General features: G+C 38.7%; 1 protein-coding gene across 8 annotated transcripts in view; it reads right to left on the bottom strand.

Annotated features, from left to right (window-relative positions):
* GPHN (gephyrin) overlaps nt 1–23,297 on the bottom strand; it is a 524,395-nt gene extending 501,098 nt beyond the window's left edge. Inside the window, exon 1 of one of the 8 annotated variants that reach the window (XM_043918814.1) lies at nt 22,527–23,297. In XM_043918814.1, coding sequence (XP_043774749.1) covers nt 22,527–22,590 — 64 coding nt within the window. In that variant the 5' untranslated portion in view covers nt 22,591–23,297. The remainder of the gene's footprint in view (nt 1–22,526) is intronic. The other 7 variants (XM_043918812.1, XM_043918815.1, XM_043918808.1 and 4 more) reach the window with 7 other exon arrangements.
* Nucleotides 23,298–24,056: the final 759 nt, after the last annotated feature.

A 24,056-nucleotide genomic window follows, 5' to 3' on the forward strand; every position in this document is an offset into this window, starting at 1 on the left:
GCACTATTTACAAGAGTCAGGACATGGAAACAACCTAAATGTCCCTCACCAGAAGAATGGATATAGAAGACATGTTACATATACACAATGGAATATTACTCAGCCATAAAAAGAAACGAAACTGTGCCATTTGTAGAAATGTGGATGGACCTAGAATGAAGTCAGTCAGAAAAACAAATAGCATATAATATTGTTTATATGTAGACTCTAGAAAAATGATACAGATGAACTTATCTGCAAAGCAGAAATAAAGACAGATGTACAGAACAGATTGATACCGGGTGGCAAGGGCAGGTGTAGTGGGATAAACTAAGAGATGTTATACCCTACTATGTGTACAATAGATAACTGATGAGAATCTACTGATTGGCAAAGGAACCCATCCCAATGCGCCAGTGCTCTGTGGCGACCTAAATGGGAAAGAAAGCCAAAAAAGAGGGGATATATGTCTATGTAATGCTGACGCACTTTGCCATACAGCACAAACTAACACAATATTAAAAAGCAAGTATACTCCAATAAAAATTAATTATAAAAAAGCTAGTGAATAAAATAAAACAAACCAAAAAACCAGACTCACGGATATAGAGAACCAACTAGCAGTTCCTGGGGGTGGGGGCAGGGCCCTAAGTGAGTAGGAGAAAAAGGGTTATTATGCAATCACATGTGTGTGTAAAACTTCTGAAAACTACAAAGTGCTACAGAATTTAAAGAATCTTTCATTCAATTAAAAAATTAAATTTAAAAAATATTTAATGAATAGAAAATAGAAAGCAATAAAAAATAAGTTAATTTAGCAAGGCTGCTGTTCAAAAGATCAAAATACAAAAATCAATAGTACTTCTATGAATACAAAACAACTGGAAAATGAAATTTAAATAAATGATACTATATATAACAATATTTTTAAACATTACTTTTTAATTCCTCCTCACTTTCTGGCGTTACAATGGTATCATCTGCATATCTGAGGTTGCTGATATGTCTTCTGGCGATCTTAATTTCAGATTGAGATTCCTCCAGTCAGACTGTACATATATTTACATGATGTACACAGCATATTAAGTAAACAAGCAGGGTAACAATATACAGTCTTGACATACTCCTTTCCCAATTCTGAACCAGTGTTCCATGTCCAGTTCTAACTGTTGCTTCTTGACCTGCATACATGTTGCACAAGAGGCAGGTAAGGTAGTCTGGAATTCCCATCTCTAAGAATTTTCCACAGTTTGTTGTGATCCACACAGTCAAAGGTTTTAGTGTAATCAATGAAGCACACGTTTTCTGGAATTCCCTTGCTTTCTCTATCATCCAACAGATACTGGTAATTTGATCTCTAGTTCCTCTGCCTTTTCCATACCCATCTTGTGCATCTGGAAGTTCTCAGTTCATGGACTACTGAAGCCTGGCTTGAAGGATTTTCAGCATTACTTTGCTAGCATGTGAAATGAGCACAATTGTACAGCAGTTGGAACATTCTTTGGCATTGCCTTTCTTTGGGATTGGAATGAAAAACTGACCTTTTCCAGTCCTGTGGCCACTGCTGAGTTTTCCAAATTAGCTGCCATATAGAGTGTATCATCTTTCACAGCATCATCTTTTAGGATTCGAAATGGTTCAGCTGGAATTTCATTACTTCCACTAACTTTGTTCATAGTAATGCTTCCTAAGGCCCAGTTGACTTACATCACAGGATGTCTGGCTCAGGTGAGTGATCACACCATCGTGGTTATCTGGGTCATTAAGACCTTTTTTGTATAGTTCTGTATATTCTTGCCACCTCAATCTCTTCTGCATTTGTTAGGTCCTTGCGGTTTCTGTCCTTTACTGTACCCAACTTTGCATGAAATGTCTCCTTGGTATCTCTAATTTTCTTAAAGAGATCTCTAGTCTTTCCCATTCTATTGTTTTCCTCTGTATCTCTTTGCATTGTTCACTTAAGAAGGCTTTCTTCTCTCTCCTTGATAGTCTCTGGGTTTCCCTGATAGATCCGTTGGTAAAGAACCCACCTGCAATGCAGGAGACCCCGGTTTGATTCTTGGGTCAGGAAGATCTGCTAGAGAAGGGATAGACTACCCACTCCAGTATTGTTGGGCTTCCCTTGTGGCTCAGCTGGTCAAGAATCCACCTACAATGCAGAAGACCTGAGTTCGATCCCTGGGTTGCAAAGATCCCCTGGAGAAGGAAAAGGCTACCCACTCCAGTAATCTGGCCTGGAGAATCATGGACTGTATAGTCCTTGGGGTCACAAAGAGTCAGACACAACTGAGCAACTTTCACTCACTTCACCTATATTCTCTGGAACTTTGCATTCTGTCAGGTATATTTTTCCCTTTCTCCTTTGCCTTCTGCTTCTCTTTTTTTTCCCTCAGCTATTTGTAAGACCTCCTCAGACAGCCACTTTGCCTTCTTGCATTTCTTTTTCTTTAGGATGGGTTTAATCACCCTTCCTATACAGTGTTACAATCCTCCATCTATAGTTCTTCAGACACTTGGTCTACCAGATCTAATCCCTTGAATCTATTCATCACCACTACCATACAACCATAAGGGATTTGATTTAGGTCATACCTGAATGGCCTAGCGGTTTCCCCTATTTTCTTCAATTTAAGCCTGAATTTGGCAATAAGGAGTTCATGATCTGAGCCACAGCCAGCTCCAGGTCTTGTTTTGGCTGACTGTATAGAGCTTCTCCACCTTTGGCGGCAGAGAATGTAATCAATCTGATTTCAGTATCGACCATCTGGTGATGTCCATGTGCAGCGTCATCTCTTATGTGTTTTAAGAGGGTGTTTGCTATGACCAGCGTGTTCTCTTGGCAAAACTCTGTTAGCCTTTGACTGAGTGAGTGTTAGTTGCATCAGTCATGTCTGACTTTTGTCACCCCATGGACTGTAGCCCACCAGGCTCTTTTGTCATGGAATTCTCCAGGCTGTAATACTGGAGTGGGTAGGCTTTCCCTTCTCCAGGGGATCTTCCCAACCCAGGGATCAAACCCAGGTCTCCTGCACGGCAGGCAGATGCTTTGCCATCTAAGCCACCAGGGAAGCCCCTGTTAGCCTTTGTCCTGCTTCATTTTGTATTTCAAGGCCAAACTTGCCTGTTACTCCAAGTATCTCTTGACCTCCTATTTTTGCATTCCAATCCCCTATGATGAAAAGGATATCTTTTGTTGGTGTTAGTTCTAGAAGGTCTTGTAGGTCTTCATAGAACCATTCAACTTCAGCTTCTTTGGCATTAATGGTTAAGACACAGACTTGGATTACTGTGATACTGAATGGTTTGCCTTGGAAACGAACAGAGATCATTCTGTTGTTTTTGAGATTGCACTCAAATACTGCATTTCAGACCCTGCTGCTAACTATGAAAGCTACTCCATTTCTTCTAAGGGATTCTTGCCCACAGACAGCAGATACGATGATCATGTGAATTAAATACACTCATTCCCATCCATTTTAGTTCACTGATTCCTAAAATGTCAATGTTCACTCTTGCCATCTCCTGCTTGACCACATCCTATTTACCTTGATTCATGGACCTAAAATTCCAGGTTTCTATGTGATACTGTTCTTTACACCATCAGACTTTACTTTCACTACCAGGCTCAGCCACAACTGACTGTCATTTCCACTTTGGCTCAGCCTCTTCATTCTTTCTGGAGCTATTTCTGTACTCTGTCCCAGTAGCATATTGGACACGAACTGGGGTGCTTATCTTCCAGTGTCATCTTTTTTGCCTTTTCATAGTGTTCATGGGGTTCTTGAGGCAAGATGATTGGAGTGGTTTTCTACTGCCTTCTTCAGTGGACCATTTTGCGACAAAATAGTATAAAAAGGCAATAAAAGAATGACAGACTCTATACTGTAACATGCCAATTCTCTGAAAGCTGATCTACAGTTTCAATACAATCCTAGTCATAATACCTATAGATTTTTAGAATAATAATTGGATTCTAAATACATATGATAATACAAATGATGGAGTACAAAACTCCCCCCCAAAATAAAGCTGAAGAAGAAAAACTTTAGAGAATTTATACTACCAGATATGAAGACTTAGTATAAAGCTATAGTACTGAGGATATGGCAACACTGGTACGAAGACAGACAAACAGACCAATGGGACAGAAACACTCAGAACAAATCCGTCTGATTTATACCAAAAGTGCTCTATAACTTAGTGGGAAAAGGACTTTTTTTTTTTTTTTTCCCAAAAAATGGTGCTAGATCAACTGGATAGTCATATGTTTTAAAAGAAATTCTTGATCTCTGCCTCATGTCATTCATACAAATTAATTTGAAATGTATCAGAACTTCAAGTGAAAGGGAAAGCAATAAAGTTCAAGAATATTTTGGAGAATATTTTGATGATCCTATAATAGGCAAAGACTTTTTAAATAAGACACAAAAATCCACTAAAGATAAAAATAAAGTTTAATAAATTGAACCTCATTAATAGTAAGAATTTTTATTTATTAAAAGACTCTATTAAGAGAGCGAAAAGACTCGCCACAGACTGGGAGAAGATAATTGCTATACATACACCCAGAGTTCCCATATTCAGAATTACAAAGAATTCCTACAAATCTGTAAGATAAAGACAGCCCTATTAAAAATATTTATTTTTAAAATTAATATATTAAAAAGTGCTCAACATCATTTGTTATCTGGGAAATATAAATTAGAAATCACTACACACTGAAACTTTGACAAGAATGTAGAGCAAGGAAGCTTTCCTCCATCACTGGCAGGGACAGAAAAACAGCACATCTTTCGGAAAAACACTTAACTCAGAAATTCTACACCGAGAATAGAGACAATATATGTATCAAAAAATTCATATGAGAATATTCATGACAGCTTTATTAACAATAGTAAAAAACTAGAAACAATTCAAATGTCCATAAATAGAAAAATAACAATCCAATTCATTCAGTGGAATACCACATATTAATAAAAAGAATGAGTAACTGCTACACACAACAATGAGGATAATATCATAGACATAATGATGAATGACAGAAGTCATTATACTTATATAAAGTTCAAGAACAGGCATAATTAATCCTTTACAATAAAAATCAGAATAGTGGTTATTTGAGGGTGGCAGAGGAATTAGATATTGACTAGTAAAAGGCACAGGGCTTCCCTGGTGGCTCAGTGGTAAAGAACCCACCTGCCAATGCAGGAGACTTGGGTTTGATCCTTGGGTCAGGAAGATGCCCTGGAGAAGGAAGTGACAACCTACTCCAGTATTCTTTGGGCTTCACTGGTAGCTCAACTGGTAAAGAATTCGCCTGCAATGCAGCAGACCCCAGTTCAATTCTTGGGTCGGGAAGATCCCCTGGAGAGGGCATAGTAAAAGGCATGAAGGAAAATTCTGGGCTGCTGGAAATGTTTATGGGTGATACTTACAAGGATCTATACATATGAAAAATTCACAATACTGTATAATTAACATCTGTGCAATTTACTGTATATATATCTTAGATTCTAAAACCTCTACACTACATAATTCAAATGGAATATTTGGGACAAATTTTACTACAAAGGATACACCATATAATTTATTTTAATACCCAAGACTAGGAGTAAGGTAGCCTGGATTTTAGCTCCAACTCTATCATTTAGATGTGTAATGTTAAATAAGTCATTTAACTGCGTCTTAGTTTCTTTATACACTACAGTGGGTTAGTACAGATAATCCTTAAAGTTCTTTCTAAATCCAAAAATCTGAGTCTTTAAGATAAATAGTTTAATTTAAAAAATCAAATTCCAAATTACTACAGAGTCACCTAAAGCCTGAATGTAGCAAAACTTAATTAACTCTTGTAATTCTAACTGAAGCAGGTTAAAAGAAGTACACGCTGCTATTTATTCTGAATCCTCTATACTTATATTTAAGCTCATCTACTTTAGCCAAGACATTCTGGAGCCACCCCTTCTGGTGTCACCCAAGAAACCTGACAGCCAGATTACCTTTCCTTGTTTTCCTAAGGATGGGTTATTCATTCTTCCAGGCCTCACTCGAACACTATCTCCTTTAAAATACCATCCCCTCCTACAGCCACTCAGTCAAAATTAATTGTTCCTTTCTCTGTGCACCCACAGTATGCTGCCTGAACTTCTATTATAGCTCTTATTTCATTCTGTATAACTGCATTCGGTTCCGTGCATTCTTTTTTTTTTTTCTTCCGTGCATTCTTGTACACAATTACACCCTTTCCAGAGTATATACTTCCTCAGCCAACCATATCATTCAAATCAAACTCAGAAATCAATGAATAACAGTATAGTAAGATCACCTTCATATCTGATTCTATGTTAATGGTGGCAAAGTGAAACAACAGACACCAAATGCTGCTGTCCCCTACTCAATGCAAGAAGAAATTACAATGAATATTCAAATACTGAACTAATTCTGCCTATTCTCCAGTAGAACAATGAAATAAACAAAGACAGATAGGTGAATAAAAGAGCAAATTAGGCCTGAAATGGGAAAACAAATTATTTATTAAAATAATTCCCAAATTATGTCAGGAAATAGTTGATTAGGGAGAAAGAAAGTGAACTATTTAGTGGTTAAATATTTAGTATCCCTTTTCTGTTAATTGACCCTACTCCTGTCCACATAGTTGGTACAACATAACCTCTATGCTCTGATCACAAATGATTGGTACAGAACAAAGTTCTTCCTGAAATATTTCAGAAACATAACCAGGAAAATAAAGTCAGTCCTTCTCTGAATGACTGAAATGGTAAGATTTAAACGACACAAGAACAGTCAATGGTAGTGTTTTTTCCACTATGAAAAAGGTAGAGCTGTGGTAAGACAAAATGGAGCTTACTTCACAGAGTAAAGCAAAAACAAAAAACAGTTGTAAGGACCTTCAAACCGTGGGTCCAAAGTTTCTAGCACCTCATCCCATGTTTAGGCTCTGTGAAATAAGACACTCCATTATTCTTAATAAATTTCCCCTTTACTAAAGCTAGTCCATTTGAATTGTCACTTGAAACCAAAACAATCCTGCAATAGACTGTTATTTTGATGATCCCAAATTTATCGTGCTTCCTAGTATTCCTAGTCTCTTTCCACAGTGACTCCAGGCTGAGCCTCTGACTATGTTGATCAAAAGAATAAGGTTGGAAGTGAGGCTCTGCCAATTTCAAGACTACCCTTTAATTGTCCTGGCAGCTCTGTTTCCTTCTTTTCACAATGCTTGCTCTTGGAATACTTGTTGGAACTCAGCCATCACACCATGAGGCTAATGAATCAGACATGTGGAGAAACTCACATGCAGGAAAACCAAGACCCTGCACAACAGTCCCAATCAAGCCTCAGATGACTGCAGCTAGACTAGAACCCTGACCAATGCCACGTAAAGCAGAACTACTGAGCTAATTCATAGAAATGTGAGAAACATTAAACTGTAGTTTTAAACCACAAAAGTTGTGGTGTTCATAGGGCAAATAAAGTTTGACTCGCATGCAGGTAACTTAAAATTATACTTTCCTAACAAAGACTATGTCTTTCAGCATGCATTGGGAAGCTATAGCGCCTTTGGGCCAACCCTGGACAACTGTTTTTGTAAATAAAGTTTTACTGAAACACAGTCATGCTCATTTATTTACATATTATCTATGGCTGCTTTTATGCTATGAGGGCAGAGCTGAGTAGCTGTGACATAAATCATATAGCTGGCAGAGACTAAAATATTTATTATCTGGCCCTTTACAGAAAAAGTTTAGTAAACCCTGTCATGAACTGCTTGGTAAGTGTTTTAATATATAAATGACTATAACTGTAAACCTACTTTACAACCAACTCCTCATACCTAAAAGATGACACTGTAAACACTCAGTAGCTTTAGCTTAACAAAACACATGGCACATATTTGCCAAAGGCTGAATGTTTGTGTCCAGCCTTCCAAATTCACATGCTGAAACTGGTTCCCCTAGTTAGTGGTGTTTGGATGTGGGGCCTTTAGGAGGTGATTAGGTCATGAGGACCTAGCCCTCATGAGTGAGATCAGTACCGTTAAAAGAGACTCAGAGAGTCCCCTCCCCATTTCTGCAATGTGAAGAAACAGAGAGAGATGGTTATCTATGAACCATTAAGTAGGCCCTCACTGGACATTGAAGCTGATGGTAACTTGATCTTAAACTTCCCAGACTCCACAACTGGGAAGAAATAAATTTCTGATGTTTACAAGCTACCCAGTCTATAGTACTTTGCTATGGCAACCCAAGCAGACTTAAGACAGTTACTAATTGGACTGCACTGCCTGTTAACAAGTCAGGCTATGGTCAAACTAACAGATTAATTAATAAATTAATTAATAAAGGCCAGGAAAACAACAGTAATAAAATCAAATCCATAACTATTTAACTGAAGTTCCTACTTATGGGGATAGGAGGGTCCCTATTTCAAGTTTCTCATGTATTAGATAGGACCCACTTCTGAATTGCATTCAAAATCAGAAAGGAATGATGTTTCATTATGATGCATAATTGGCAATTTTTCATTAATAATGCTTCATAGATATGTCTGCAGGAAAAAAATGGAAAATCCAAAGTCCAGTATCGACATAATCAATGATTCTCAAACTTTCCTGCCTAAAACCATCTTTGACAATGCTTTAAATTTTATAGATTTTCTTTTGGTTATCTGGTACTTTATAAAGTATCTTTCACTTTTTATATATAATATTCATTTGTCTTATGTCCCTAGTAAACCCAAACACAGCAAGGTCTAGACTTTGGCTCACTGTCCCTGGGGTTTACTATTTTCCTTATATATCAATTAAAACTCTTCTATAAATCAACTATTATGTAATGTAAATAGTTTCATTTTGCTATCACTTTATCATCCTGTATTACTGCCTCACTTAACATTTAAAACCATTGTATTATATTTAAAACTCTTCCACCTTCTTAACTACAGTATAGTATCCCCTAACTATAATACGAACATATCTGTATATAGAGGCAGTTTTCTCCACAGATCTTAACAAGCCTTAGAGACTATCAGAAGCAGCTTCCCATATATACTTTAAACCTATGCCCCCAAAATCTCAAATATTTGTCCTTAGTTATCAAACTACAAACACCTCTTCTGACTCTAACACCACCAAAATTAAGCTAGAAAATAAGACTCTAGATCAAGCAAATCCCCAGTATAGTATCGACCTTTAATGATGCTCCGTAAATAAGATAAAACAGAAAAACAGCATGAAAATTAATCACGATTGGGTCATACAGCTAAACGTTAAATGTCTGCTTTCTATTATCATATTTGTAATGGTAATTAGATTCAAATTTATTATAATATATAACAAGCACGCGATGATTATTTATTATGTGGGCACACTCACTCAACACTTACACTTGTTATTTCACTTACCAAAACAACCCTCTTAGGCAAGCAATGAATTATTCCTCATTTCATGAGATGAGAAAACTGGAGCTTACAGAAGTACTTCTAAAAACTCCACTTAACTCAGGTATAAACCCAGGCATGAAGCTAAAGCATAATACTGTTCATTGAAGCTACATGTCTTATTTTTACAACAGCTTCATTTTAAATATTTAACAGCAAAATAATCATACTATTTGTGGGGATTGCTAATTTTTGCTTTCCAGGTCTCTGGCATATCACTACAATTTAAATTTAAAAGGAATAAGGTAATACTTCAAAACCTCTTAACCACTATTACCCTTCTAAGCTTGACTGTGTGAATCAGTTATTATACTTACATGTATATAATTTGTATTCTAAATCTTAAGTGTTTTGCCATATGAACTCTCTGTAGCATGTGACAGTGAATGAAATAAAATTGCATATATTTTGCAATGGAAGTAACAGACATTATTTCCACTTACAGTTGGTATGAATGTCAGTGTCTTTTTTCCAGCAGTTTTCCTGTTTGAAGCAAGGAAGGCATTTCAAATCAATAATTTTGCTGTCAGTAACAGACTGTAGATAATGTGACTACTAGCAGTGAGAGTATGGTAAACATGAGGTATGTTCCTGAGATTGAGATTATTAAGATTTTAGAACTGAAGGAGATTTTAGAAAGCATCTCTTCATCTTTACATTTACAGATAATGATACCAAACACTCACTGGAAAAATCCAAAACAGAACTTATTCCAATGTTCTTTCCCCATACAGTAGTAACAGAATCAAGACTAGCTGTTGCTATCATAGATTTTCTGAATAAAATAATACATTCAGCCAATCTTTTAATGTCAAAATAAGAAGAAAAAAGTCAGAGATGATAACTGAGAAATACACACATACACACTTTAAAGGCAAATCCAGAAAAAAGAATTAATTTTCATAGTAGCAATTACTATTGGAAACCACTATTTCTACAGCAAAAAGCTAAAATATTAATAATACAAAGACGTTATACAGAATTCCAAAAGATCATTTTCAGGACAAAGACCATTATTTCCCAAAGAAGTGTTAAACAGAATTCTCCTTTGTCTTGAAACAGCATTCCATCTTCAAAAAGTTTTGGCAACACTAGACTAAATAACGTTCAACAGGCTCCACAACTGCAGTATTACTCACATATTTAATATGCTTTAATATGCTCTGACGCGTATGCTTTAATAGGCGTCTGACTCATTGCGACCCCATGGACTATAGTCTACTAGGCTCCTCCATTCATGGGATTTTCCAGGCAACAATACTGGAGTGGGTTGCCATTTCCTTCTTCAGGGGATCTTCCCAACCCAGGGATTGAACCCAGGTCTCCCACATTGCAGGCAGACTCTTTGCCATCTGAGCCACCAGGGAAGCCCCTGATACGCTCTAGTATACTGTTAATCTCCATAAGGAGGGATATATTTATTTAACCACATTAAAAGCTCTTAATATCATACCTATTATAACATTTCCCAGAGAAGTGCTACTAGAACTCAACTTAGGAAACACTGGAAGGGATCATTTGAAGAAAAAGAAAACTAAAGACTCATAACTGAACAAAACTTTAAATAAAGCAATATAAAAGAGCTGTTGCAAAAACTAGCAAGGTCTTACTGTTACATGCATGTGCTGTGCTGTGCTTAGTCGCTCAGTCCTATCTGACTCTTTGTGATACCCCCAAACCTCTACCCCCATCTGCCACTGTCTGTAGCCCTCACGACCCCTTTGCTCCTTTGTCCATGGGATTTTCCGGGCAAGAATACTGGAGTGTGTTGACATTTCCTCTCTCAGGAGATCTTCCCAACCCAGATATCAAACCCTCATCTCCTGTGTCTCCTGCATTGCAGGCAGATTCTTTACTGCTGAGCAACTCGGAACTCCTAATACATGTATATAATTCAAGAAAGAGTTGTATCTCAAAAGAACTCATAAAGATTAAAAAGATAATACCAAATGAAGGTAAGGATATTAATTACAATTAGTACAAACTTGTCCTCCAAAAAGGGTGTAATTTTTATCAAAATTTTTAAAAGCAGATACTGTTTACCCAAAAATTCTATTTACAGTAATTAATCTTGCATTTAAAAAAACTCACAAATATGCAATAATAAATGTACCATTTTATCATCTACAGCATTCGACACATGAAAAATTAGAAACCTCTATGTCCATCAATTGAAGATTGATTAAATACAGTGTAACCTATGATGATATGTAACAAACATTAAAAAGAAAGATGTGCATCTCTATGAACTGTTAAATGCCAAGGAGTATACTGCAGAGGTTAAGAGCTTTACTCTAGGAACAGCCTGTGTGTGTGCGTGCTTAGTCACGCAGTCGTGTCTGACTCTGCGACCCCATGGACTACAGTCCGCCAGGTTCCTCTGTCCATGGAGTTTCCCAGCCAAGAATACTGCAGCGGGTAGCCATCCCCAGAGATCTACTGATCCAGGGATCGAACCCGGATCTCTTGCACTGCAGGCAGATTCTTTATTGTCCGAGCTGCCAGGGAAGCCCTAGGAACAGTTCAACTCACAGTTTGGCCTTTTCTCAGCGTGGCCTCTTATTACAGTAATTTGAGCAAATTACTTAATCTCTCTCTGCTACAATTTCTTCTAATGTAAAATGGCAATATTGATACTATGATGAGGATTAAGTAAATTAATAGGTTCTATGGCAGGCTCTAGAAAATTATCTCACACTTGGTAACTCTCAATTAACCCTGTATTATTATTTCCACTAACATGAAAAGTTGTCTGAACTATGACGAAAAAAGAGGAAGGTACAGAATACATACGAGCAAAGATCACAAGCTCAAATACCTACCAGGCAAGGCAGATAACAAACAGGTTAAGCGGGAACTGTGGGAAACTGGAGAATACATGCCCTATCTCAAGAGGATAGCTACTCTGACCAACTACTGTCCTATGGGAAGAGGTTACAGCATTGCTGATCTTAAAAAACTAAAAATACAGGTTAATATAAAATGTCTTTTGTAATGTTAGAAAGATACTTCTTTGTAAAGACACAGTATGAAACGTTGTACTGGTTAGTTATGGGCCATAGTCTACCACTGACTGCCACAAAAAGGCATCTATAATAGATGAGAAACTAGGTAGGGAAGGGGGCAAGTGTGTAAAGTCACAGCAGAAAATACCATAGAGAACTACAGCACCACACACCACAATAAAAGGTATTCACAACAGAATACAGAAATATAATTGCTCAGAGTACAGTTGAGCCGGTGCTTGAATTCCGGCAGGGCCGCAGGTGTAACCTTGAGCAAGTTACCTAATCTCTGTTTCTCAGGCAGAATAAAAAGGAATAATACATTTCCTTATAAAGGCTATAAAGATTAAATAACATGTGCTAAGTGCTAAGCACAAACAGGACATATTTATGCCTATAAATATGCATGTATATATATAAACTTGACAGATGTTAGCTATAATTACTTAAACCTGATTAAATAAGATAATTAAATTATGTTCAATATTTTCTATCTTAGCAGAAAATGTGTAATGGTTTAAAAATTTGTATCAAAAATGGCTTAACGTGTAACAGATTTGGTGCTTATACTTATCCACATCAAATAAAATACAGAAGCACTTTATTCCTCAAAATGCAACATAAATGAAGCATGATTTGTCAGAATCTAACTTGACTAAATAGTGTGTTCATGTTGGTACTAAAATATAATCTCCAAGAGGATGACTGTGTCTGTCTTACTCACTGTGGTATCCCTGACTTTAGCACAGAGCCAAGCACATAGTAGGTACTGAGTACTGAATACATTGTTTTCTGTCTCCCTCACAGTAACTGGATAAGGTGGCATAATTTCTCCCATTCAAAGCTAAGGAAATTAGGGTAAAATGCAGTTATGCTGTCTTGTAAGTGGTAAAAGATGTAGAACTTTTGACTCCTATTTTATGCTTTTTTGACTATCAGAATTAACTTTCAAAATAACAGCATTTTCAGAATCTTTCACCTATAATTTCAATTTTTAATATTTTAAAATAACAGTTTAAAAAACTACTCTAACTCTTACACAGATTATGCCTATCAACTTAATTATATAAAAATCAGAAAATATATAAACATATAAGAGAAAATAAAAATATATAAATAATATATTAAATTTGATAGTATGAAATATCTCAAATACACATCATTGATATCATCCTGTCAACAGTAAGAAATGTATGGAAAAATACTAAACCCCATTCCACTTACCCTGAACTATCATTTTAGTAATAATAATGAAGTTCTTGTTTATCTAAACGTTGCTGAGCTACTGTTTCCTAAACTACTAAGTGTCACGCCATCTAGTTTTTCTTTTTTAACATCATTGATACTTCATTAATATTAATGAAATATTCCATTAATAGATCCTATAACAAAAGGGCAAAGAAGTGAAGAACACAATCACCTGTTTCAAAAACTGTAAAATCTACTTTAAATAAGATGTTTCTACATGAAGTTATTAGCAAATTGCACCAAAATAGCATATGAAGAGGAAAGAAGATTACTGAGTACACAATTAACACTTGAAAAAGAATAGTTTGAACTGCACCAATCCACTTACACCTAGGATTTTCTTTTTTTTGAGTAAAAGTACTGTAGTACTACATGATCCAAGGTTGGTTGAATTCTCCCCTTGGATAGGGGAGAATCAGAGAAAACAGACTACAAAGTTTAACCCGGTTGTGGACTGTGGGGCAAGTGGGTGCAAGTGATGGTATCCCTACTCACCCCTCCCACATTGTTAAAGAGTTGAATGTATAATCCAAGTTAGACACATATGGTAGAATTTTCACATACATTATCTTAGTTCTTAACAACCCTGTGAAGTAAGCCTCACTACATTCATTCTGGAGAAGGAAACTGAAATTCAGAGGTAAAATGAGCTTCCCAAAATAAAGGGCAAATCAGAGTTTGAAATACAAGATCTGACTCCAAAGTCTTTTTTTTTTTTTCTTTAAACCAGATCTTGCAGCTTTCCACACGTACATGATTATAGGGTCTAGCAACCTTTATAAACACTACAAGAAAACAATGAAAGACATTATCGTAGAGAATAATTCCTAGGAAAGATTCTGTTGAGGAAATGAAGTGTGAGCTGAGTCTGAAATTCAGTGTAAAACTGAAGTTCAGTTGCTCAGTAGTGTCCGACTCTTTGTGACCCCATGAATCGCAGCATGCCAGGCCTCCCTGTCCATCACCAACTCCCAGAGTTTACTCAAACTCATGTACAGCAAGTCGGTGATGCCATCCAACCATCTCATCCTCTGTCCTCCCCTTCTCCTCCTGCCCCCAATCCCTCCCAGCATCAGGGTCTTTTCCAATGAGTCAACTCTTCGCATGAGGTGGCCAAAGTATTGGAGTTTCAACCTCAGCATCAGTTCTTCCAATGAACACCCAGGACTGATCTCCTTTAGGATGGACTGGCTGGATCTCCTTGCAGTCCAAGGGACTCTCAAGAGTCTTCTCCAACACCATAGTTCAAAAGCATCAATTCTTTGGTGCTCAGCTTTCTTCACAGTCCAACTCTCACATCCATACATGACCACTAGAAAAACCATAGCCTTGATTAGATGGACCTTTGTTGGCAAAGTAATGTCTCTGCTTTTTAATATGCTATCTAGGTTGGTCATAACTTTCCTTCCAAGGAGTAAGCGTCTTTTAATTTCATGGCTGCAATCACCATCTGCAGTGATTTTGGAGCCCAAAAAATAAAGTCTGACACTGTTTCCACTGTTTCCCCATCTATTTCCCATGAAGTGATGGGACCAGATGCCATGATCTTAGTTTTCTGAAAGTTGAGCTTTAAGCCAACTTTTTCACTCTCGTCTTTCACTTTCATCAAGAGGCTTTTTAGTTCCTCTTCACTTTCTGCCATAAGGGTGGTATCATCTGCATATCTGAGGTTATTGATATTTCTCCCGGCAATCTTGATTCCAACTTGTGCTTCTTCCAGCCCAGTGTTTCTCATGATGTACTCTGCATATAAGTTAAATAAGCAGAGTGACAATATACAGCCTTGATGTACTCCTTTTCCTATTTGGAACCAGTCTGTTGTTCCATGTCCAGTTCTAACTGTTGCTTCCTGACCTGCATATAGGTTTCTCCAGAGGCAGGTCAGGTGGTCTGGCATTCCCATTTCTTGAAGAATTTTCCACAGTTTATTGTGATCCACACAGTCAAAGGCTTTGGCATAGTCAATAAAGCAGAAATACATGTTTTTCTGGAATTCTCTTGCTTTTTCGATGATCCAGCGGATGTTGGCAATTTGATCTCTGGTTCCTCTGCCTTTTCTAAAACCAGCTTGAACATCTGGAAGTTCACGGTTCACGTATTGCTGAAGCCTGGCTTGGAGAATTTTGAGCATTGCTTTACTAGTGTGAGAGATGAGTGCAATTGTATGGTAGTTGAAGCATTCTTTGGCATTGCCTTGCTTTGGGATTGGAATGAAAACAGACCTTTTCCAGTCCTGTGACCACTGCTGAGTTTTCTAAATTTGCTGGCATATTGAGTGCAGCACTTTCACAGCATTATCTTTTAGGATGTGAAATAGCTCAACTGGAATTCCATCACCTCCACTAGCTTTGTTCGTAGTGATGCTTCCTAAGGCCCACTTGACTTCACATTCCAGGATGTCTGGCTCTAGGTGAGTGATCACACCATCATGATTATCCGGGTCGTGAAGATCTTTTTTGTACAGTTCTTCTGTGTATTCTTGCCACCTCTTCTTAATATCCTCTGCTTCTGTTAGGTCCATACCATTTCTGTCCTTTATCGTGCCCATTTTTGCATGAAATGTTCCCTTGGTATCTCTAATTTTCTTGAAGATATCTCTAGTCTTTCCCATTCTGTTGTTTTCCTCTATTTCTTTGCACTGATCACTGAGGAAGGCTTTCTTATCTCTCCTTGCTATTCTTTGGAACTCTGCATTCAAATGGGAATATCTTTCCTTTTCTCCTTTGGTTTTTGCTTCTCTTCTTTTCACAGCTATTTGTAAGGCCTCCTCAGACAACCAGGTTGCCTTTTTGCATTTACTGTTACTTTTGTGAGTGATAACACAAAAATTTCTAAATGAAAAAAAATCTAAAAATTTTCCCTTAGGCTTATACTGACAATGTAATCACTGAAATTTTTCATCTTTTCTTCCATTTCTTATTCTCTTGTATTTTCAATGTATAATCTACCCCTCCCCCATAATGATTTCCATTATAAAACCAAAAAAGAAAAAAACTAAGCCTGCTATCCAACATTTCTCTTTCCAGCTAGTCAGATACTAAAGGATAGAAACATATATTGCCATAAGAGCCTCCTTCACGTTAATAGTGAGAAAAGCTGAGAATTACAGAACTTCACTGGCCAGACTAGCATTAGAGAATGAGTCTTCTAGAGTTCTTGCTATGGCCCTGTGCTCCTTAATTTTTCCTCACCAAGCACCAATAACAGAAGAACAATGAGGTCTGGAGTTATATAATAGGTTCACTTGAAATGTCTTTGAAGTTTAATTTTATCTAAAAGCTCCTTCAAAATTCTACATTCGTGCCTGATTTACTCATGCTTATTGTAGTATTAAAATGGTTTAAATACTACATTCTAAAATCGATATTTTAGATCAATTTTGATCTAAAAATTGATATTTCAGGAAATTGATATTTCAGAAATTATGATGTTTGTTTCCATAGCTTAGGTTCTAAGGCTTAGAATCATTAGAGTATCCGTGTTCAATGTCATGTACCCCAACTTGAAGAAACAGGGCACAAATTGTGTAATGATCCTTTCACATTTCCTTGCTCCTTTATTTTTCAAATAAGGACATTTTTTAAAACATAGTAAATTTAACTCCATTTTTTTCAAAATGTATACTTACTGGCAAAACTATTGTAAAAGTTGTTGCAGTTGTTTAATTACCACATCTTCAAGCAGTTCTACATACTCAGTTTAAACTGATTAAGTACAAATTCGCTTATAAACTCATTAAACCACCTGGATGGAATCTCTACATCACAAACCTCATTAGACATTTGCTTTTCCGAGAGGTCACTCAAAAATTAAGTAAGGTTGCACACTATTCATATTAACAACAGATCCAACTGCTTTTAAACAAGTTAAATAATCTGTTTTTCTTCTCTGCCTAGATGTAAAGGAAGATATCCCTTGTGGTTTCATTATTTTCTTTCTCAGGATTTCCTTATTTTAACATCTCAAATTCTAAATAAGCTTAGTTTTCAATCTTATTTACAATTGCAAAGTATAGACTTTATCTATTTTACTCACTATTTCAAAAAAGCACCCCATTCACCTTAACCAGGAATCTAGCACCAGTAAGAGAAAAACAGATTCATTCATCATTTCCTCCCCAATAACAGGCTGCTGATTCTCCACCACAAACCCCAGTTAAAGTCAAATAGTCATAAGTATCTTTAATACAGTTAAAACTCTTAACTAAATTTGTGTACTACTAGTTTATAAAGTCTTTGATCAAAGGTAATAGTATTAAGTGTATTCAACAGAATCTAATGTAATGATTTCTTAATCACTAATACATTGCTTCCAATCAGAAATTCATGAAGGAATGACCTAGTTTGAGAAATAAGCTTCTTTTTAATAACAGTCATATAGATCAATATTGGTATGCTTGACAGTACACTCAATTCCATTTTGTAGGATACAGGTTTTGTTTGCCATAGTGATTTGCCTTACTTAATGACAGCATTTATTCTCAAAAGATATATTTATATATCTTTATCAATAAATGGGCTTTTCAGAAAATAATAATGACACACATAATATACAAAGATAGGCACGAGGAATGAAATGAAATAAATGAATGAACAATTCCAGAGTCATATGATTATTAAATCCTTGGCTTAGAACTTGTTTTTTTAATACGTTGACTTTAGTTATAAATGACTGAAATACTCCCTAAATGTAACTAATATTTTAGTTTCTAGTTTACAATTAGTCTTTCATCTAATCTCTATTATCTAGTCTTATATATGTCTAATATCTCTTACTAATTACAAATCTACAACTTAGTGCAATAAAATGTATATTATTAGAGCAAAACCATGATTTTAAAATGCCCTTTCCTAAGTATTTGCCTCTTTTTCTCATCCATGTCACTATCAGTGAAAATTTAGGTAACGGATTATTATCTTTAGCTAAGTGCTCTGGTATAGCAAATATCAGCAGTGGCTAGCTAATATGATATTAAACAGCCCATGGAGCATAATCTATTCCTGTATCACAAACATATATGTACTCTATTTTCCTGATGTTTCCATGGAGCTTACAGAGGTAGAAGTAGTCTGCTTCCCTAATAAACAGATTCTTCAGAAATAGGAGGAAAAAACGGTGAAAAGTGACACATTTGATATAGTGAGCCTGCTGTGTAATTGTTAAGACTGACTAAGTATAATTACTACTGAGGTTGTAAAAAAAAAATAAAAAAGAAAACTCTTACATCTGTCCTGTCCTACATCTCATTTCTAGTCTCAAAGCAACAGTACTTGTTTACTTGCCTCATGTTATTCATCATCACACTGTCTTTAGTCTGTTATAAATAGTAATAGAGAACATTAGAAATTGATATATTAAAAACTAGATATTAGATTACTAAAGATCACATAACTTTCATTTCTAATAAATCAACGTAAAAAGTTACTAATAAAGATACTGTTTTCGCAGATGGACAATAATCTTCAACATAAAATGTTTCCATGATAGCCTATGTAAATGTTCCCTTTTACCTGACCAAAAAAATAATGTAACTAAAATATCCATGTTACATTAATTATCATACTGATTTCCAAGTTCTGAATGATTCAAGACAGTGATAGAAAAAAGAAATGCCCTTGCTAAATATTCTCCTACTATATTCTTTCAAAATTCTAACAGTTAATCGATTTGACAAGTTTCAATAGCTGTATACTGTATTTTCCAAATTTATAGCTGAGACAGGATTACAAAAACATCCAAAAGATGAAAAGTTTCAAAATGGTATAAAAATTATCTTTCAAGAGATTAGCAAAGATGTCACAAAGAACTCAATTAAAGATTTTAGAAATGACAACACAATTCACCAAAATACTAACATATTGTAAAATGTGTGCATTTCCTCTAAAGTATGTAAAACCTCTCTAAAACAGACTTACATAAATTACTTAAAATCACTATTATGAAACATGAAAAGGATATTTTATAAAACAAGCCCTCCACCTTTAAGAGAGCCACAAATTATAACTCAAGAAACATGGTTTCAAGTGTGGCCTCAATTCAATTTTCTTAAGTATGAAATCATAGTATCTGCTTAAGTTCAGTAAAGAATAATTTTACATAGTAAAATTCAATACTTGGAAGTTATACAAGACAAAATTGTGCAAAATGGTTTTATTTTTGTAGGTTTTCACTGTGTGTGGAATGTTAAGATCATAAATATTAAGCTATTCATAGTAAAATCCACTATTCACAAACAGAGCTGGTGCTCGTTCCTCTGATTCTTCTCCGTGTTTCCAGGCTCTAACATAGCAGACAATAGTTGTTTCAATAATTTTAAGTAAAAATCTCTCAGAATTATTTCTGACTCCAAATATCCATTTTATCACCAAATCCTATTGTCCTCTGTTAACATCTCTCCCAAATGTGCACCTTCCTTTTCATTCCTTCAGCTATATCCTCATTCCTGACCCCAGACTCTCCCCCCTAAACTACTGTACTTCATTTTCATGAGATAGTTTGACAATATATTGTCTTTAATTCCACTGCCAAAGTTATTTTCTCTCATTGACATTCTGCTTGTGCCACCTACCTATCCTACCTAGGTATGCCAGGGCCTTTGCATTACATTTTTATTCTGCTCAAGAGCCTCAACCTCAGTAACATATTCATTTATAAGGCTGCCACTGAACTGACTTTCAACTCCCCTTAAAAATGTCAGTTTCTTCTTACCACTGATAAACGTAACAAATTCTCTCTTTAAGTAATCACATTTACTCCTAATCCATCTGAGTAACGAATACCTTTTACATTTAGTTTTCAATCACACAAGTAATTTATTTAGACAATTTTAGCACAGTGATTACATACAATGTTTCTTTATTTTTTGCGTATCAATGTCATCCCTATTGGGCTGCAGAGACACAGATAAGGGCTGCACCTTTCAAAGCATTCTGGACAACAGCTATCTACTATGCCACTTGACTCAGGTAAGCTGATTCATTAAATAAAACGATCTGAGAAAGCTTAAATAAACAATAAAAAAAGTTTTTTAAAAAAATCTCTATGGTTTAACTTGAAAACATTCATGACCTTTCATTTCCGCGGACAGTTGACCCACTTTGCGTTCTATTAAGCTTGACGCTCACTACTCTATTAATTTTAAATTCTAAAGTGAGAGTTGAGGGCTGATATTCGGCATATAATTTCACACCCCGCAAAAAGACTCTAAAAATCAGCAATGTCAACTCCAAGATTTCCGAGTTACAACTGAATCTTCACAACAAAGCAAGAGCTTCAGCACCAAAAGAAGCGAACAGCGCATCTTCTAATAGAGTGGGAGGTGGTTTCCCTTCCCCGCAACAGATTCAGACTAGTTTCTCTATCGCAGGGACTTTCAATTAGGAAAATTCAGTAAATTACCATTAACATCTGGAAACAATATCAGAGAAAGACGACCCAGGTATTTAAAAGAGAACAAGGGGTACCATGAATATCTTCTTCATAAAACTCAGCAGCCAAATTAAGCTTTGCATTCTTTATCTTATCAACAGAGATGTTTCTCTGCCTAATAATAATAATAAAGCAAGTCTCATTCAATTTAGTCCCTTCTCGAGCACCGTCTCAACCTGTCAGAATTTGACAAGGGGGAAAAAAAGTGTGTGTGTGTGGTGAGGCAGGGGGAAGGAGAGGGGGGAGAACATGAGGATTCCCGTCTACATCGCTTCTTTTTCCAAAATCAGTAAGTCTTGGATTTCCTTCCCTCCAAACTAAGCTCTCAGGTTCCAAATATAGTTCTTTAACCCCCACCTCGCCACTCAATTACATAGAAACCTTACCAACTATAGAACCACAGCAGAAACCCCTACAAATCGGCTTGCTATTCATCTCGGAAGTCATGCCCTGCAGCAACTGCCTGTCGCCGAACTGAGGGATATTACCCAAATACAACGCAACGGAATCAGACATGCAGAGCACACACGGCTTCCGCGAGGGAGGGAAACGCGACCCGGGAAAAGTGCGCTCCTCACAAGCCTCGGGAGGGTGGGGGGAGGTCTCAGAAGGGAGGGGGACGGAAGAGCCCGAGTAGGGGAATCCTTCCCTCTCAAGTAGAAGGGCTGGATCCCCAGTCGCAGGCTACAGTCTCCCCTCTAAGAAAACGAAGAGGCGGGCAGAGGGCCCTCCACTTGGGAAGGCAGAATGCAAACACTTTCCGAGGTCCTGGTGCAAGCCGATCCCCACCTCCCGGGGTGGGAGGGGGGGACGAAGGGTGTCCCATGGGTGGCAGAGGGGATTCCCGGCTCGCGAGGGGCAGCCTGAGACCGAGCAGAGTTTCGCCTAAAGAACACCCATGTCGTCTGTGGCCGGTGCCCCGCGAAAGCACTGCTAGAGCAGCGCGGGGCCGCCCAGGTAGGGGGAAGGGAAAAGAGGGAGGGGGTGGAAAAGGGATTCCCCTCTCTCTGGGACAAGCAGTAGCCGAGGGAGCGCGCGGGCCAGCCGAGAGCGGCATGCTTCAGACTGCGGAGCCGGGATCCCGTCGCCTGCACCGGCAGCCAGGAGCCCCGCAGCGCCCGCCGCACCGGCCCCTCGGTCCCCAGGGGCCCAGGACTTCGGCTGCGAAGGCACTGGGGCCTGACATCCCACGGGATCGGCCCCAGCTCCCGGGGGACCCCGCGGGAACACCCCAACCTCCCAGCACCTCTCAGCGGTTGTAAAAACGTCCGCCCCCCCCCCCCACCCCGTCCCCTTCCTCTGCCTTCCCTTCTCCCGAGGCCGCAGAGAAGGGTCATCACAGGCAAGAAGCCCGAGGCAAGCCGGGGACAGCGGCCGCGGCGGTCCTGGACCTCCTCCCCCGGTTACCTGTGAGGACTCCAACCCGGATTTGGTGGTCGTGGTTAGTGAGGATCATTCCCTCGGTCGCCATGTTTCCCAGCGCAGTCACCGCACTGACAGGAGCCGGGAGAAGCCAGAGCCCGGAGCGCGCGGGCCGGGAGCGCGCTCGCTTTGGAGAGCGCGAGAGCGAGAGTGCCCGGGGAGCGCGAGCCGAGCAGGGAAGGAGGGGGAGGCCGCCGAGCGCTCCGCGGCCTGCGTGAGTGAGAGGCCGGGCCCTGAGCGCGCGAGTCCGCTGGGGGATGGGGGGCGGAGTCAGGGCGCGGGACCCCGACTTCGGGTCGCAGGCGAAGGGCTGCGGGTGGGGAACGCGGTGGCTGCCCAGGGAGACCGCGCGGAGGCGTAGGAGCGAGGCGGCAGAGACTCGTGCCGCTCTGCGGAGCGCGAGACCCAGCGCGGCTAGTCGGCAGGAGACTGAGGGGAAAGGAGAGCACAAGCTCCGGAGATTGCGGGGGTGGACTCGGGCCAGGGGCGGAGCTACACCGCGAATCGTGGAACTCGTGGAGAGTGAGGGGAGGAGTGAGCGCTCGGTTGCGAAGTGCTAGGAGCGGGAAGGAGCCGGCCCAGCCCAAACTGGACCGGGGAACGCTCCTGGGCGCGCGAGTAGCGCCGGATTGGCTAGGAGAACACGGAGCGAGTGCGCGCGAGACACGAACGCAGGCTCCGCCGAGCCCCAGACAGAAGCAATCCCCTGCCGAGCCTGGCTCCTCGTCGTTTGTCCGCGACTCCGGCCGGCTCTTGGGGCTACGGAGCCCGCTCTACCGAAGGGGAAAAGGCTCCAGGGAGCCTGGAGGTGCCTTAGAAACCTGCGTGAGTGGCACAACCGCCAACTACTGTGACAGCCCGCGGTGAGCGAGGGAGGAGGTATCCTATCCTGCCACATCTTCGCGCTTGCTTTTTTAGTCGACTCGACCTGCCCGAGGATTTCCCAACTCCAAGGCTGTACCTACAGGAGGGCCCTCACTAGCGAAGCTTAGGAACCTGCGGCAGAGCCCCTTGAGAAATAACAGGCTTCTGCTCCTCCCTCTGTCCCATGGTTTTGTGGCATCAGGCTTCTTCGCTAGAGGCTCTGCTTTTAGTTGAAAAACACCAATCTTAGAGAATGAGATTAGAGAATGTTTCTCCCACCTGAGCTAGAATCACAAAACTGGAAATAGAACCCTGGTGGTGGCAATTTTCCTTTCAGTATTTGTGGGATGAGAAATTACCATGAAAATAGCTTTTGTTGACACTTACCTTCATGTATATTTTATGAAGTGTTGTTAATCACCTGTGGCTATTTCACATAGGTTTCTTAGTTCTTTCTAGCGCTTTCAACTTCTGAATAAAACATGTACACCCATGTATGTATAATTTTTCTTCTCAGCTGTAGTAAAACTGAGAAGCATAAAAAATGAAAATATGTCCCAAAAAACTATAATTATCATTTGTACACAATGAACATCTCAATTTGATGGTTATATGAGTTTTATTATGCCAACTAGAACGTGGACTAATCCC

The sequence above is a fragment of the Cervus elaphus genome, chromosome 12 (assembly GCF_910594005.1).
Source record: "Cervus elaphus chromosome 12, mCerEla1.1, whole genome shotgun sequence".
Classification (NCBI taxonomy): Eukaryota; Metazoa; Chordata; class Mammalia; order Artiodactyla; family Cervidae; genus Cervus; species Cervus elaphus.